Source organism: Lepus europaeus, chromosome 22, assembly GCF_033115175.1.
Source record: "Lepus europaeus isolate LE1 chromosome 22, mLepTim1.pri, whole genome shotgun sequence".
Classification (NCBI taxonomy): domain Eukaryota; kingdom Metazoa; phylum Chordata; class Mammalia; order Lagomorpha; family Leporidae; genus Lepus; species Lepus europaeus.
In genome coordinates, this window is record NC_084848.1 from 33,843,612 (window position 1) to 33,861,118 (window position 17,507).

Below are 17,507 nucleotides of genomic sequence, written 5' to 3' on the forward strand. Positions count from 1 at the left end.
TGGGAAAAGAGTGGAAGATGGTCTGAGTTGCTTGGGCCCCTAGCATCCACGTGGGAGACCCAGCTGGAGTGCCTGGCTCCAGGATTCAGTCTGACCTAGCTCTGGCTGTTGCATCCATTTGGGAAGTGAATCAGTAGATGAAACATATTCTCTCTGTGTGTGTGAGAGAGTGAGTGTGTGTGTGCCTGTCTTTCCCCTCTAACTCTGCCTTTCAAATAAGTAAAATATTCAGAAAGATATAGAAAGAGCGAGGGAGAGAGTGAGATGAGAAAGACTGAACTTACATCTGCTGGTTCAGTCTGTAAATGGCCACAACAGGCTGGGCCAAGCTGAAGGCAGGAACCAGGAGTTTCATCCAGTTTTTTTTTTTTTTTTTTTTTTGACAGGCAGAGTTAAGACAGAGAGATAGAGAGAAAGGTCTTCCTTCCGTTGCTTCACCCCTCAAATGGCCACTACAGCTGGCACCCTGCGCTGATCCGAAGCCAGGAGCCAGGTGCTTCTCCTGGTCTCCCATGGGGTGCAGGGCCCAAGCACTTGGGCCATCCTCCACTGCACTCCCGGGCCACAGCAGAGAGCTGGACTGGAAGAGGAGCAACTGGGACAGAACCGGTGCCCCAACCAAGACTAGAACCTGGAGTACCGGCGCCACAGGTGGCGGATTAGCCTAGTGAGCTGTGTACTGGTGCCACAGGTGGAGGATTAGCCTGGTGAGTAGCGGCGCTGGCCAGTTTCATCCAGTTCTCCCACATGGATGGGAGGGGACTAAGTAATTGGGTCATCTTCCACTGCTTTCCCAGGTCCAACAGCAGAGAGCTGGATCAGGAGTGGAACAGCTGGGACTTGAACCAGCACCTGGATGGTAGCAGGTGGTGGCTTAACCTCTATGCCACAATGACGGCCCTAAAATAAATCTTTTTAATAACATTAGCTGAAATTTCCTCAAACTTGACAACACATAAGATTTATTGATTTATGTGAGAGGCAGAGTGACAGAGAGAGAGGGGAGAGAGGAGAGAGGTTTTCTTTCTGCTGGTTCACTCCCCAAATGGCCGCAACAGCAGGGGATGGGGCAGATCAAAGTCAGGAGCCAGGAGCCTCTTCTGGGTCTCCTACACGGATGGCAGGATCTCAACCACTTGGACCATCTTTCACTGATTTCCCAGGCCATTAGCAGGGAGCTGGATCAGAAGTGGAGCAGCTGGGACTTAAAATGGCACCCGTAAGAGATACCAGCATCATAGACAGCAACTTTACCTGCTATACCACAGTGCTGGACCCAATAAACAAGAAAACGTGTTTTTTTTTTTTTTTTTTTTGACAGGCAGAGTGGACAGAGAGAGAGAGAGACAGAGAGAAAGGTCTTCCTTTGCCATTGGTTCACCCTCCAATGGCTGCCGTGGCCGGTGAGCTATGGCCGGCGCACCACGCTGATCTGAAGCCAGGAGCCAGGTGCTTCCTCCTGGTCTCCCATGTGGGTGCAGGGCCCAAGGACTTGGGCCATCCTCCACTGCACTCCCAGGCCACAGCAGAGAGCTGGCCTGGAAGAGGGGCAACCGGGATAGAATCCGGCGCCCCGCCCGGGACTAGAACCCGGTGTGCCAGCACCACAGGTGGAGAATTAGCCTGTTGAGCCACGGCGCCGGCTAAGAAAAAGTTTTTTTTAAAAAGCTGATTAAACACTGAACAGTATGAACCCAAAGAAATGTATGCCAATATATCATAGTCAAATTTGTAAAAACTAAAGATAAAAAATTTTTTTAATGATTTATTTATTTTGGGGCTGGCTCTGTGGTGCAGAGGTTTAATGCCCTGGCCTGAAGCACATGCATCCCATATGTGCGGCAGTATGTGACCCGGCTGCTCCACTTCCAATCCAGCTCTCTGCTATGGCCTGGGATAGCAGATGATGGCCCAAGTTCTTGGGCCCTTGCACCTACATGGGAGACCTGGAGGAAGCTCCTGGCTCCTGATCAGCACAGCTCTGGCCATTGTGGCCAACTGCGAAGTGAGCCAGCAGATGAAATATCTCTCTCCTCTCTCTGTACTTCTGCCTTTCAAATAAATAAATAAATCTTAAAAAAAAAAAAAAAAAAAGATGTCCCTTAGGATACCCACATTCCACCACATTCCACATCAGAGTGTCTAGTTTGAGTCCCGGCCCCACTCGTTTCCAGCTCCAGGATAATGCATATCCTGGGAGGCAGATGACGGCTCAAGCAGTTAGATCTTCGCTACCTATTGGAGACCCAGATTGCATTCTGGACTCCTGGCTTCAGCCTGGCGCAGCCCTGGCTGTTGCTGGCATTTGGGAATGATCCAGCAGATGGAAGGTCTCTCTCCATCTCTCTCTGCATTTCAAATAAAAATACGTAATACATATCTTTTGATTGACACTTTAAAAAGATCTAGGAATGGGTCCGATAATTACTGCAATTTTGAAGTAGTGATGACTAGAAATGACATTTGGAGTTAACCATTACAATTTTGAGTTAACTGTAACAATATTAATTAGTTTGTTAATTCATAATCCAAGAAATGTTGAATTTCAACTGGAAGTGAGTGGAGGGGTAGGGATTTAGCTCTGTAGTTAAGATGCTTGGGATGCCTACAACTCATATCCCAGTACCTGGGTTCCAGGCCTCGCTCCACTTCTGATGGATTCCAGCTTCCTGCTTAATGTGACTTTGGAAGGCAGCAGTGATGACTCAAACTGTGGGGTTCCTGCCACCCATGTGGGAGACCCAGACTGAGTTCCTGGCTCCCCGCTTCAGCCTGGCGCAACCCGGGCTGTTAACAGGCAACTGAGAGGTGAACCAGCAGATAGAAGACAGCTCTCTCTGTTTCCCTTTCAGATAACTAATGAATATCAATATATTTTTTTAAAAGAACAAGTTAAAAAAACCAAAGACAAAAACTCTGATTCTATTCATGGAGTTAAAAAACTCCAAAATAAAATGTTTCTCCAAAACATTAACTGTTCATTTCTAAGAGGTGGAAATACAGATGGTTAAAAACGGATCTGTATTTTTCAAATTTCCTACAACAAGCACCATTGACTTTTATACTTAAAAAAACATATTAAATGGTATATACAAAAACAAAAGGGGTATATCACGTGATCCGATTCAGGGCCCACAAGATGAAATGGGAAAAACAAATGCTTCTAGAAAATCCATTGGGAAAAAAGGATTCCTGCAGGAAGATGGACAACTTTTAGCAGGACTGAAAGCTCCACGAACCTCTTACACACACATGGACCAGGCACAGGCGCTGCACGGGGCTGAAGCAACACAAGGGTTCTAACAGCCCCGGAGCCCCTCCCGGGCCACGGCCGCCGCAACGTGGGCGCCCCAGACCGCGGCGCTACCGCTCCGGAACGCTGTTACCCGCCCCTTCACCCCGTTACTGCCCCAGGCGGCTGTCTGGGAGCGAGAACTCCCAAGCGGCAAACCCAAGGCCCATGCCGGCCCTACAGGAACCTTCTAGATCCGACCCCTGACTTCTCTGCCCCACTCGTTCCGGTCTCGGCGGCTTCGGTTTTCCTGGTCCTTACTGGCAAACCCCTCCTCCAGGGCCCCCCGAAGCCAGCGTGGCCCTTCACCCCCTCTGCCCCCTTCTTCCCCCGGAATTCGCCCCCTAAGAGCCTCTGGAAGGAACCAAGCCGAGCCGCGATCTCAGGGAGCGCTGCACCGAGGCCGGCGCGCGACTGCGGCTGCGCAGAGCTCGGGGGCGTGGCCTGGCGCCAGGGTTGCCGGAAGTGGGCCTGGCGCGGTCGGGACGCCGCGGACTGGCGGGCGGACGAGAGCAGCGGCACTGCCCGGGCCCCGGCGGTCGCGTCATGGAGGACGAGCAGAGCTTCTCGGATATCTGTGGCGGCCGCCTGGCCCTGCAACGCCGCTACTACTCGCCGTGCTGCCGGGAGTTCTGCCTCAGCTGTCCGCGGCTCTCGTTGCGCTCGCTCACGGCTGTCACCTGCTCCGTGTGGCTGGCGGCCTACGGGCTCTTCACCCTCTGCGAGGTAACCTCGGAGCTGGGATCGGCTTCGAAAGGGTCTCTGGGGGGCTCTGCTGGGGCTCGGGCCTGGGGTCTGGCCCTCCTGGGGGCCGTAGGGCGGGAGGTCGCTGGCTCTGCGCCGAGCGTCCGGGGAACCTTGTGTTGGGGTCCCTGCTCCCTCCCACATCGCTGTGCTCTGGAGGGGCCCCCCGCCCGCAGCTGGTCCCCAAGCTTGGAACTGTACCTCGCACGTGCCCTGTGTGCTGCGTGTCCTTGCGATTAAGTTCCGAGAGCTGCAAGAACTGTGCAGCCTGTGCGAGGCTCCCTCTCTCCGTCACGCTCAGAGGTGTCACTGCTGACACCTTACGTCATTGTCCCCAAAGCACGTGTGCATCTGCTGTGAATGGAGTATTGTAGTTCTTCCTTTTTTTTTTTTTAAATTTTTTATTTAGTCTTTTTTTTTTTGACAGGCAGAGTGGATAGAGAGAGAGAGAGAAAGGTCTTCCTTTTTGCCATTGGTTCACCCTCCAGTGGCCGCTGCGGCCGGCGCATTGTGCTGATCCAAAGCCAGGAGCCAGGTGCTTCTCGAGCCAGGTGCTTCTCCTGGTCTCCCATGGGGTGCAAGGCCCAAGGACCTAGGCCATCCTCCACTGCACTCCCGGGTCACAGCAGAGAGCTGGCCTGGAAGAGGGGCAACCGGGACAGAATCCGGCGCCCCGACCGGGACTAGAACCCGGTGTGCTGGCGCCGCAAGGTGGAGGATTAGCCTGTTAAGCCATGGCGCCAGCTGTAGTTCTTCCTAATCTCTTGTGTTTCAACGCAGTTTAACCCTCCCTCCTCCCAGCGCCTCCCTCCAATTTCAAGTTCTAAAGAATTATTAAACTTGAGACATGCATGCTTTTTTTTTTTTTTTTTTTAGATTATTATTCAAGAGCAGAGAGATGGGAGAGAGGCAGAGATCTTCAGTCTGCTAGTTCACTCCCCAAATACCTGCAACAGCCCAGACTGGGCCACCCCACGTGGGAGGCAAGGACGCAAGTACTTGGCCTCACCCAGTGCCTCCCAGGCGCTCAGCAGGGAGCCGGGTCTGAAGTGCAGCAGCTTGGACTGAGCAGGCGCTCTGATATGGGATGCTAGGACAGCTTCACGCGCGGCTCCGCAGTGCCTGCCCTGTGTGCATGCTGTCTATGCCCAATTTCCAGACTCATCGAGGTTCCGTTTTCCCTTCTCTGGAGTGGAGTTAGTATCTGCCATGCCAGCTTCACAGAGGGGAGTCAAATCCGAAGGAGCATCCTGATTGACATTTGCAGAGTGACTTCCAGTTGTAGGGCTCTGAACTGCGTATATTATTTCAGCAGTGATCCGATCAGGGCAAAGTACTGCAAGCCTGTTTATTTCTGTAATTTGGATATTGTTTCCATTGCTACCTTTTTTTTTCCCCCCCCCATCAAAGCATATTTCAGTGCATGGTAGTTTCACACAGAAACACAGAATTGAGGCAGGCGTTTGGCACATCAGTGAAGGTACCCCGTGGTATGCTCACATCCCATGTGGAAGTACCTGGGCTCAAGTCTCGGGCCTGGCTCTTGATTCCGTCTCTCTGCTAATTCACTCCCCGGAAGATGTCACAATGGTGGCTGAGTACTTGGGTCCCTGCCACCCAAGTGGGAAACCTGAATCCAGTCCCTCCTGCCCTGTCCAGACTGTCCTGGGCATTTGGGATGTGAACCAGCAGGTGGGAACCAGTATCTCTCACTCTCTCTCCTCTTCTCCCTTTCCCTCTTTTCTGTGCCTCTGAAATAAAATAAAATTGTTTAAAGATTTATTTATTTATTTGAGAGAGAGCGGGGGAGACATGCACACAGAGAGGCAGAGAGAGAGAAAGGGAAAGATCTTCTGTTTGCTGGTTCACTCTTTAGATGGCCTCAATGGCCAGCATTGGGCCAGGCTGAAGCCAGGAGCCAAGAGCTTTCTCCAGGTCTCCTATCAGGTGGCAGTGGCCCAAGCACCTGAGCCATCTTCTGCTGCTTTCCCAGGCCATCAGCAGGGAGCTGGATCAGAGTTGGAGCAGCTGGGACTCGAACCAGTGCCCATATGGGATGCTGGCACTGCAGGCGGCGGTTTAACCCATCACGCCACAGTGCTAGCCCCTGAAATAAATTTTTTAAAATTAATAAAAAAATACACAGAATTAAGATTGCCCAGCTTTGTATCAAATTGTATCTAAAAGTTTGTTCATAAGTCAGTTAAAATGATGGTTAAGTTGACAGTACCTCCCCCCAAACAGGAGTTTTTGATATAGTTAAATACTAGCCTGAGTCCTGCCTAGTATGTGATCAAGTGAGGAAGAGAGAACAGATATTTGTTAAGTGTCCACTGAGTGCCAGGTTCTTTACTGAATTCCTTACTTCAATTTAGAAGAAAACCAAGACTCTGGAAGAGTAATAATTTACCCAAAGCCCTAAAACCAGTAAGTTTAAACCCGAAAGTCATGAATTAATTGATAGGAGGCTGGAAACTTAATGCGGTTACAGTGCCTTAGAGGACAAGGTGGGATTCTAGCTGAAAGGACTCGACAGGATTCTTGCTGAAGGCAGGCAGGGTACTGACACCAAGACCTAGTGAGAACCAAGGTTCCTGCTACATCTGGGCAGTGAAGGCCCAACAGCCAGAGTTGGTGGCTTAGAGGAGCATCTTGTTAGTATAAAGAATAGTAACACACTCCCTGCCCTCCGGGGATGTGTGGCAGAATTACTGAATTCCTTTAATTATAGGTCATCAATGATTTTTCCCCCATACCCTCTCAGTGTACTCTGTCCTCAGCATGGCTCTCCACTTGGTCTGGCCAGGGCAATAGTTCCAAACATCTAAACCTCACAGTGAGGGAAACTTCTCTTCCTTGGGTCTCTTTTTAAGGTGGACTAAGTTTGCTGTGCCAAGCAGACTTCCCCTCACGTTTCATTGGCCAGGGTTGTGTCACATGCCAGTTTCTTTTTTCTTTTTTTTTTTTTTTAAGATTTTTATTTATTTATTTGAAAGAGTTAAACATAGAGAGGAGAGACAGAGACACACACAGAGAGAAAGAGAGATGTCTTCCATCCAATGGTTCATTCCCCAGATGGCCGCAATGGCCAGGGCTGTGCCGATCCGAAGGCAGGAGCCAGGAGCTTCTTCTGGGTCTCCCACATGGGTGCAGGCACCTAAGGACCTGGGCCATCTTATACTGCTTTCCTGGGCCATAGCCGAGAGCTGGACAGGAAATGGAACAGCCAGGTCTCGAACCGGCACCCATATGGGATGCCGGTGCTTCAGGCCAGGGCATTAACCCACTGTGCCACAGCGCCGACCCCACATGCCAGTTTCTAAACCAGTCGTTGGCAGGAGTGGGAACCAGTGGTGACTCGTCCAGGTTCTGTTAGGGAGGGTGGATGGCTGTGTATCAGGTAAGAGTAGTATCTGCTCGTTGTAAACCCTTTGCACTTGTCCAGGCTATGATTCTGTACTATACATTCTGCTGAGAGTAAGAGAGGAGACCCGGGTATTTATGTTGCAGTTTTGGAAGACCATGTCTGAACTGGTGTGACGGTGGAAATTTGGCTCGTGGATTTTCTCTCCAGACCTATTCTCTTATCCTGTGATCTGTTGCTCTGGGTCACTTTGTGGCACTTCAGAGCCCAGCGCACAGAACAAAGGCTTTTCTCCTGCCTGGCCTAGAGCTGACGTGCTGTACAGCACAAATACGAGTATATGCCGAGACTGCTTGGTAATCTTATGCCTGTGTCTGGCTCTGTCTTCAGAACAGCATGATCCTCTCTGCCGCCATCTTCATCACCCTCGTAGGCCTGCTCGGTTATCTTCATTTTGTGAAGATCGATCAGGAGACTCTGTTAATCATCGATTCCCTTGGCATCCAGATGACCTCATCCTATGCTTCAGGCAAAGAAAGCACCACCTTCATAGAGATGAGCAAGGTCAAGGATATTGTCATCAATGAGGCTATTTACATGGTGAGTATTTGGGTGTCCAGGCTCCTTCGGGGGTCCCCAGCCCATGGTTGATCCTGGATCTAAACTAAGTCTTTTTTTTTTTAACTTTTATTTTTTTTTTTTTATTTGACAGATAGAGTTAGGGGGGGGGGGTCTTCCTTCCGTTGGTTGAGAGAGAGAGAGAGAGAGAGAGAGAGAGAGAGAGAGAGAGAGAGGTCTTCCTTCCGTTGGTTCACTCCCCAAATGGCCGCCATGGCTGGAGCTACGCTGATCTGAAGCCAGGAGCCAGGTGCTTCTTCCTGGTCTCCCATGCAGGTATAGGCACCCAAGCACTAGGGCCATCCTCCACTGCCTTCCCAGGCCATAGCAGAGAGCTGGACTGGAAGAGGAACAGCCAGGACTAGCCAGTGCCCATATGGGATGCCAGCACCGCAGGCGGAGAATTAACCAAAGTGAGCCACGGCACCGGCCCTTAAACTAAGTCTTACTCCCTAAAATATGGGGTATGTCCCAGAATTAAACTTGGGGACCCTCTGTTCTAGTTCTTTATTCCAGTTTCCTTTTTGGCCAGCCTCTCAAATAAATAAACCAGAAAAGTGAAACTTATGTTGAAAAGATGAGTCCTCTTGTTTTTATTTATTTATTTTTATTTTTTTATTTTTGACAGAGTGGACAGTAGAGGGAGACAGAGAGAAAGGTCCTCCCTTTTGCCGTTGGTTCACCCTCCAATGGCCACCGCGGTAGGCGCACCGCGCCGTTCCGAAGCCAGGAGCCAGGTGCTTATCCTGGTCTCCCATGGGGTGCAGGGCCCAAGCACTTGGGCCATCTTCCACTGCACTCCCTGGCCACAGCAGAGAGCTGGCCTGGAAGAGGGGCAACCAGGACAGGATCGGTGCCCCGACCGGGACTAGAACCCGCTGTGCCGGTGCCGCAAGGCGGAAGATTAGCCTGTTGAGCCACAGCGCCGGCCAAGTCCTCTTGTTTTTAAAGAGAGAGAGATTTTCATGGGGAGAGAGTCAGCATTTCAGTTGTACCTTGTAGCCCAGCTTCAGAATCATGTTTAGTTTGTGGGTTTGCCATTTTTTACCTAAAGGATGAGCATATACTTATCCCCCACTTCCAGAGCTATTGAGTGCAGGCCTATTTCGAGAGAAGCGTGTGTGAGGCTTTGCGGCTTCCGTGGAAGAAAAGGGGCACCAGTGCGTCTCCCAGACCTCTGTCAGCTGTCTGTTGTCTTGCAGCAGAAGGTGATTTACTACCTCTGCATTTTACTGAAGGACCCGGTGGAGCCGCAGGGGGTGTCCCAAGTAGTGCCTGTTTTCCAGGTGAGCACAGAGCCCCTGCCCTCCCTCCAGTGCAACCCTCCGCCTGTTCTTTCTGCTTTCCCACTGCGACTTTTCTTCAGTAGAGATGGAAATCTCTGTGGTCAGAGCATGTAAGATGCCGGACAGTTATTTTTAGTGCAAATTAAGATTTTTAGTTATTTTAGAAGTTCCTCTCTGAGGCAAATATAAGCTCTCAAAAATATTATGAATCCACATTTTAGGGAAAAAATATATAACAACTCTGCCTACAACTCAACAGTAATTTGCTGTCTACCAACATCTAGTTTTACATTGATGTTATTGTTCCACATGTATAATGCTGTTTTGTGGTTTTTTAAATCATTTAATATGCATATTTTCCACAAAGGCCATTATAGTTACTATTTTAAATAATGTTTCATTCGATCATGTTGAAGTATCAGTTTATTTAGCTATACTATTGCTAGTTTTTTTTTCCTCCCATAAGGTTTATCTGTTGCACTTGAAAAGCAGGAAGAAACAGAGAGCTTCTATCCACAGGTTCATTCCCCTAATGCCTGCAACAGCCAGGGCTAAGTCATGCTGAGACCAAGAGCCCAGAATTCAATCAGGGTCTCTGATGTGGGAGCAGGGACCCAAGTACTTGAGCCATCACCGGCTGCCTCCTAGGGTGCACATGAGCAGGAGGCTGGAATTGAAAGCAGAGCCGGGACTCAAATCCAGGCATTTAGGTGTAGGATGCTGGTGTCTCAAGTGGCATCTTGACCCCTATGCCAAGTACTCACTCCTGTGACTGGGCTTTTAACATCATGTCCAGATTAGTTTGTTTTTATTAAAAAACACATGAACATGATTATAATAAATCCCAGCAGGCATTTATAGTTCACCTCACCTTACTGTCCTTCCTTTCTCACAGATGACTTAAGACTAAGCTAAAAAATTTCCTTTGCATTAGGGTTCAAAATTACTTTGTTACAGCTAACAAATAGCTTTATAAATTTTTCAAGTGTGAGATTGGGCTTCAGAGATTGGACAACTTCAGCATACTTTTGCTAAGAATGTCCTTGTTTTTCTACTGTCTTGGCTAATGCTGGATTTACAGTTATAGGAAAGGCATTGTAAGTTATTAAATTTATATCTCTCTTTAGAAGACTTATTTGTATATATGAACGAGCTACAGAGAGTGAGACAGAAAAAAAAAACAAAAAACAAAAAAAAACAAAAAAAAACAGCAGAGACATCTTCCATCTGCTGGTTCACTCCCCAGATGGCCATAACCGCTAGGACCGAGCCAGGCTGAAGTCAGATTCATCTGGGCCTCCCGCGAGGGTGCAGGGACCCAAGTGGTTGGGCCATTTTCTGCTTTCTCAAGCCCTTAGCAGGGAACTGGACTTGAAGTGGAGTAGCTGGAACCTGAACTAGCAGTGCCCATAGGGACTGCTAGCATCATGGGCTTTACCTGCTACATCATGATGCTGGCCTTGAATTTTTCTCTCTTCAAATGATAAATTTACTTGTATTATCCTTGTACCCCTGTAACAATTCTGTATACTGGGCAGCAAACTTTTACTATGTACACTCTCCACATCTGTTTTTCCCATTCTGTGGCTTTTAACTTTGTTTTATTTCACTGTGTAAAATATTTTTCAATAGTGACATGTAAAACTGCACTTCTTGTCTCAGAACTACTTCACAACTTATGACATTTCTCGAGGGTCTATCCCTGTTACTATGGCTGCTTGCTTGTTAAGATGGAGGTCATGACATTAGCTGGAAAAGCTGTCTTTTAATCTGTAGTTTGCAGGTAGGGCTGAGGGCCTAGTTGGGACCCCTGCTGGCCTGACTCTCCAAGGCCTGCACTCTTGTCTCTGAGCTGACACTGTGCTGGCTGAAGGGCAGAGGACACCTGTCAGCACTCAGGTGGCCACCGCTTGGCATGCAGGGCCGTCTTCACTGTGCATTTCTCCCCTTGGATTTCAGAGTGCCAAACCTCGGCTCGACTGCTTGATTGAGGTGTACAGGAGCTGCCAGGAGATCCTGGCACACCAGAAAGCCACAGCCACAGGCCCGTGAGTCCCAGCATTGAGAGGCCACTTTGTCTCCCACGGGCAGACTCCTAAGCCAGGTCGGCTACTGTGTCTTCTGTCCTCAAAGCGTCAAGTGGACATAGCCCACGGAAACAGTATGGATGCAGTGGATCGCTCGCTGCAGAGCAAGTGATGCAAACACCGCTCGGTATCTGTGTTTCGTAGTGCTCCCCCGGTGAGGCGCTGCCTGCCTCCCCAGCTCAGGGGAGATCTTGACTCCGACGTGCGTGGCAAAAGCAGATTCAGGAGAGAGCACTTTGTGAAATTCCTAAGCACATTCAGTCTTACTTTGTGTTGAGATTTGTGAAGACAACGGGAAGCTGACATCAGATCTCTTGAGAGAGGTATAGTTTCCAGTTTCATAATGGTCCCTGTATGAAGTTAAGGGGGAAAAAGCCAAGACCCTCGGGCATGGGTGAGCAGGAAGCAATGTCCTCCAACACGAACCTCTGTCACCCGGCTCCTGTGTTCTGGGCCGAGTTACCTCGTGATTTTCTTAATAAACAGCTTTGTTCAAAACATTCACCACAATCGCCTGGGTCACAGCTGCTTTTTATTGACAGACATGATCCTGGCATTTCAGTCATGGGTGTCAAGCACATTAACACTTTTCTGTTACTCAGCATTTTTTACCATTGTGAAAGCTGCTTTTGCCAAGACAGGTGAGACAAAGGCAAGACGGAAATTTGACTCTGGTTTCCAGACGTGGAATCCTTGCGTCAACGTTGGATAAATAAGCAAACAATCGAAGCCTCTGTTTCCAAGGCAGTGTCTCCTGAAGGGCTGGGAAGCAGAGGGTGGGAGAAATAGTTCGACCCCCAAGTTCAGTACGAGCACTGCCTCGTTTATGTTTGCCCTATCTTTGGAAACCTGGTTTTGAAACTCCATGGGTATACAACATTATCCTTGCTGGCCTAAGAGACACTCAAGATACTATAAAATCAGAACCGTCGCCTTTTATGCTGGCTTTGGGGGAGGGGGTTATCTGGGAGCCAGTGGAACATGTGCCCTGTGCGAGGTAGAGATGTCCCAGCTAGATCCCCAAATCTTGAGAGGGAAAGATGGGAACAAAGATGGCCTTAAAACCACCCGTCTTGCAAAGTCAGGGTCATGTACAAGAGTCAGAGTGGCACGTTTCTTTTTCCATCTGCCTGGTCAGTGTGTGGGTGAGAAGGGAGCTTTGAGCAGCGGAGGCGTTCGCGGAAGCAACTTCCAGCCAGTGTCACAGACACACACACACACACACACTGCTGGGGGTAAAGGCGTGGATCTTGGGTGCTACTGCCAAACCCATACAGTTTCCAGCACCTTACTGACAAATGCTAAGGCTGTCTTAGGGCTTGGAAATAAAACTTTCTCAGATGCTGGAAAATCCGAGCATGAACTCTCGTTTTCTTTTCCTCTGTCAGGGAGGGTGTAAACAAAGACCATCTCCTCTGCACTCGGGTCACAGTGTAGTCAGGAAGGGAAAAGGTGAAAGCAACTTGGCTTCCTCACCTGATGCTCATGTGCAGGTACCACGCACACGCCCTTGCCCGGAAACTAATTCCCAGCGCAAGTTCACTGGAAGTCTCGAGGCCCCTGAGCGCAGTGAGTCTGTGTGTCCAGTAGCCTCACAGAGCAGCAAAAGAAGGGCAGGAAAAACTGACCACCTCATCCTGCAGCCCTGAGCCCGGTGCAGCTGTTAAATGAGGCCAGGCTTGCCGGCCCCTGCCCTCGCTCTGGCCGTGTGGCACTGGGGACAGTGCGGGGCCGGGGAGAGGCACTTCCCTCTGAGTAGTGCGGCCTGTACTCCAGGAAAGGGGGAGAGGGAGTGCTTTTCTTTCTCTCCAGCCCTGCTAGCCCTTTCCCACTTGGGAAAGAAAGTCCAGTTTTAGTGAGTTCCAGGCTTTTGTCAGTTCAGGTAAATCAGAGTTTTTGTCCTATCCTGTTTAGGGATGTTGAGAAAACTTCAAGTATAAACCCCTACGTAACAACCACGTGCATGAGAAATACCAGCTGCCCTGACGTCGGCACTGAGGCCTGGCTAACGGTGCACCAGCCTGTCGAGGTCTCTATTCAGGCAGCATACAGAGTTAGTATTCTCGTGGGGAATAAAAGGTTAACTGGTTCTTACACTGGGTCTGGATTTTTAAAAGCTGGGCTCTGAGACAAGTAAGGCACCTAGAGTAAAGGCTTCTCAGACACGAGATACACAGGTCACAGAACAAAGTGAGGCCGGGCGTGAGACCCATCACAGTAGTATCGCACCCCAGGACACACATGTCCAATTCCAGAGGCACCAGTGGTGGTGGGGAGGAGGCAGGAGAAACAGTCACAGCAACGTTGGCCCCTTGGTGGCACAGGGAACAGAGGCAAAGAGCTGTCGTCCATCCAGGTCCCAGGGCTGGTGGGCGGCAGGGGGGTTTGTGGGGGGGCTCACAGTTGTAGAGTGATGGTTCATGTAGCTGGCCATGATGAAGGTAGCTTCTGCAATCTAAGGAGAGAGCAGAGCGAAGGAAGTAAACCAACCTGGGCTCGAATTTGGGCTTCCACGTACAAGGTGCATAATCTTCCTGTCTAAAATAGCCATCCAAGAGCAAAGCCCAAAGGGACCGTTCCTGTGAGGTACAGAGGCCCAGTGAACTGGACACCTGTTTGGAGGCCCTCCGAGCTACACAGAGCCCTCCTGAGGTAAAGAGAACCACATTCCCTCTCAGTAAGGCAGGGGCCTTCCTGGGAAAAGATCTGCACAGCCTTGCCTCTGGCGAAGGTGGCACTACAGGGAGGAGGTCTGACAAACTTCAGAATTAAAAGTGGGGGGTGGTGGTGTGGTGCAATGGGTTAAGCTGCCACTTGCGACACTGGGACCCCACATCAGAACACCAGTGATCCAGCTCCCTGCTAATGCAGAAGGTGGCCCGAGTGTGCAACGTGGGAGACCCACATAGAGTTCCAGACTCATGGCTCCAGCCTGGCCCAGCCCCATCCATTGCAGCATCCGGGGAATGAGCCAGCTTCCTCTCTGCAGATAAAGTGGAGCTCGGGGACAGGTGTCGGCAGAGCAGTGGAGACACTGGGTGGGGTTCCTGCATCCACGGCATGGCTCGAGCCCTGGCTCGCCCCAGATCCCAGCTTCTTGCTCATGTGTGGGCTCAGGTAGTCGGCTCCCTGCCACCCGTACGGAAGTTCTGGGCTGCTGGCTTCAGCGTGGCTCTTCCCCACCTGTTGCAGGCATTTGGGGGGGTGAACCAGTGGATGGCAGAATGCTGTCTCTGCCTTTCACATAAAATTCATAAACAGAACATTTTTAAATGGCTACAGAAACAATAAAAGGAGAACAAGTGTCTAGTTACTCTCAAAAGAGAACAAGAAATCAGAACTTTGGTTTCTGAGCCTTTGTTATTTTGCTGGTCACCATTTCCTGTACAGAGCCCTAACAGCAAAGGCCGTTTTGCTGTCTTCGGGGCCACAAACAAAGGGACAGTGTGGAGCCCGTCTCACGTTGTGGCCAGTGCTGGCGCAGCAGAACCCAGGCACCTTGAAGAGGAAGCTACCCTGCCCTGGGCCTGCTGCAAGGAGGAGAGCAAGTGGACGCTAAGCTCGAGTAGCACGTGCTGGGGCTTGAATTCAAAAACAAAGGAAAGACAGTGCAGTATCTGCACCAGTTACCTCCTCCCCACCAGCCCTCTCCCTACCAGCTCAGCAGTGACGAAGAGGGAACTCTGCCTGAACCCTCGACTACTGGTTACAGACAAGGCCACAAAGGAGGGGGGCAGGGCCCTTGTCAGCACCATCCAAAGCCCCGCCCACCACCCCAGGGCAGAGTAAAATGGTTAAGCAGCAGCAGACCCACCTTGGGAGCAGCCATCCGGAAGGTCAACTTCTCAATGTGACCTTTCCCAGAGCTCTGGTCTGGAGTGGATCGAATCACAAGCATGAAGTCATCCTTGCAGCCACCAAAGGTTGTCACTGCAGTGTAGGGGTAAGTGACGTGCACTTGCTGTGGAGAGGAGCCAGTGAGTTTGGGGCAGTTTCCCACCTGTCTCCTGAGCAGGGAGCCAGCACCGTCTCTTCCAGGCACAGGCACCCTCAACCAGGAGGGAGAACCCACAGTGGTCCTCTCGGAGGTCTGCGTGTTGAAGGTCAAGGAGCTTGTCCAGAGGGAGGGCAGCAGGGCTTGGGCGGGCTGGGGCAGGGGCCCTTGGAGTCCAGAGAGCAGGCAGTGCTCAGAGCAGGGGCAGAGGCAGCCAACCACCCGTCCTTACCATGGTGCTGTGGTCCAGGATGCTGACGCCGTCCTCGTTCACGGCGATCCAGACCAGAGGGCTCTCCTCCTTGGAAGACAGCTGGGCAGGCTGGGGAAACAGAAAAACGCCATCAGTCATGCCGAGAGATTCTGAACTCCGAAGAGCTTGCTGAGGAGGAAGGCGTGTGCAGGGACCTGAGGCAGCGAGCCCTCATCTTGGGGAACACAATGGCATTTGTACAGCATCGGAAATACACAAGGCTGCTTGTGGCAGGAGCACTTGGCCTGGGGCTCTGGCCACCTATCATCCATCCCAGGGTCGGGGGGGCTCAGCCTCGGTGTACCCAGAACCCATCCTGCCACAGAAGCTGGACTGGGAGCTCAGAACAGAGGCCAGCCTGGCTGCTGCTGCAGGCTCTGGGCTGAATTCCACCCAAGGCTTCTCCTGGCTGAAGTACATCTTGTTTCAGCCAATTTCCTAGAGACTACATGGGAAAGCAAGAATGCAAACTTAAGGACTTTGGGTCCCAGCAGTGAGACAGGGACTACAGGGTGGCATTCCCTGCAGTAACTAATTTTCCCTGCTAGGGTTGCAGTAGGAGAATCCACGTCTTTTTCTTATTCAAAAGGCTGGGGAGAGAGACGGACACATTACCTATTCTAGAAGCTTTTCCCAACACCCAGACCAAGTGAGACCAGTTACATGTCTTTATAATACCCCTGTACTGTCCCTGCATTGCCTGTGACAGCTTATAAAACAATTTCTATAAGAAGGGAAGGCGGGGTAGAACATGCACGAAGGTACTTTAAAATGCGGGTCAAGTGCAATTAAAAGATGTTTATGTTGGTACAAAATTTTTTTGAAATCCATGCATATGAGGGGGTCTGCAAAAAATTCATAGAGGGGCTGCAATGTGGCACAGTGGGTTATGCCACTGCCTGCATCCCATGAGCGCCAGTTCAAGTCCCAGCTGTTCCACTTCCAATCCAGCTCCCTGCTAATGCAGCTGGGAAAGCAGCAGAGGATGGCCAAGGTGCTTGGGCCCCTATTACCCACACTGCAGACCCAGATGGAGTTCCAGACTTCTGGCTTTGGCCTGGCCCAGCCTTGGCCACTGCAGCCATTTGGAGAGTGAACCAGCAGATGGAAGATCTCTAAGTCTGTCTTTCAAATAAAAACAAAATAAAAAAAAAACTTTAAAAAAATCCATGGAAATACGTATTATGGAGAAACTATAAACGGCGGCCAGTGTTGTGGCACAGTGGGTAAAGCTGCCACTGCCTGTGAAGTCCTGTGCCACTGGCATCCCATATGGGCGCCAGTTCAAATCCTGGCTGTTCCACTTCCGATCCAGCTCCCCCTTAATGGCCTGGAAAAAGGAACGGAGGATGTCCCAGATGCTTGGGCCCCTGCTACCCACGTGGGAAGCCCAGCAGAAGCTCCTGAGGCTCCTGGCTTCCTCCTGGTCCAGTCCCAGCCATTGTGGCCATCTAGGGAGTGAGCCAGTGGATGAAGATTTTCCTCTTTCTCTCTGTAACACTGCCTTTCAGATAAACAAATAAATCTTTATTTAAAAAAACTACAAATGGGTTTCAAAAATTTTTTCCACCAAAATAAACACTTTTAATTCTATTTTTCATGAACATTCCAAAGTTTTATATATTTATCTGAACTCCCACCCCCAAATGCCCATATCAACTGGGCCTGGCCAAGGCTAGGAGCTGGAAACTCAATCCCACGTGGATGGCGGAAACCCAACTGCCTGCACCATCGCTGCTTCCCAAGGTCTGTATTAGCAGGAAGCTGGAGTCAGGGGCTGGGGCAGGTGTCAAGCCCAAGGACTCTGATATGGAACACAGGCATCTTACCTAGGCCAAATGCCCAACTTTTCCATGAACTTTTGTTTTT

The 17,507-nt window shown here is 50.4% G+C and overlaps 2 protein-coding genes across 4 annotated transcripts in view; one reads left to right on the forward strand and one right to left on the reverse strand.

Moving 5' to 3' along the window:
- Positions 1-3,787: 3,787 nt before the first annotated feature.
- PIGH (phosphatidylinositol glycan anchor biosynthesis class H) lies at positions 3,788-11,901 on the forward strand. Of its 3 annotated transcripts, none has more exons than XM_062181148.1 (4): positions 3,788-4,018; positions 7,791-8,000; positions 9,221-9,304; positions 11,264-11,901. In XM_062181148.1, exons 1-4 carry the CDS (start codon positions 3,839-3,841, stop codon positions 11,354-11,356), a joined length of 567 nt encoding a protein of 188 aa, XP_062037132.1. In that variant the 5' UTR covers positions 3,788-3,838; the 3' UTR covers positions 11,357-11,901. The 3 variants fall into 3 exon arrangements, with proteins under 3 accessions (XP_062037132.1, XP_062037133.1, XP_062037134.1); XM_062181149.1 differs by having other exon boundaries at positions 9,224-9,304; XM_062181150.1 differs by lacking the exon at positions 9,221-9,304.
- Positions 11,902-17,507, reverse strand: part of PLEKHH1 (pleckstrin homology, MyTH4 and FERM domain containing H1) — a 53,018-nt gene continuing 47,412 nt past the window's right edge. Inside the window, exons 27-29 of the mRNA XM_062181147.1 lie at positions 15,618-15,707; positions 15,206-15,352; positions 11,902-13,846 (exon numbers count right to left, since the gene is read on the reverse strand). Coding sequence (XP_062037131.1) covers positions 13,685-13,846; positions 15,206-15,352; positions 15,618-15,707 — 399 coding nt within the window. The 3' untranslated portion in view covers positions 11,902-13,684. The remainder of the gene's footprint in view (positions 13,847-15,205; positions 15,353-15,617; positions 15,708-17,507) is intronic.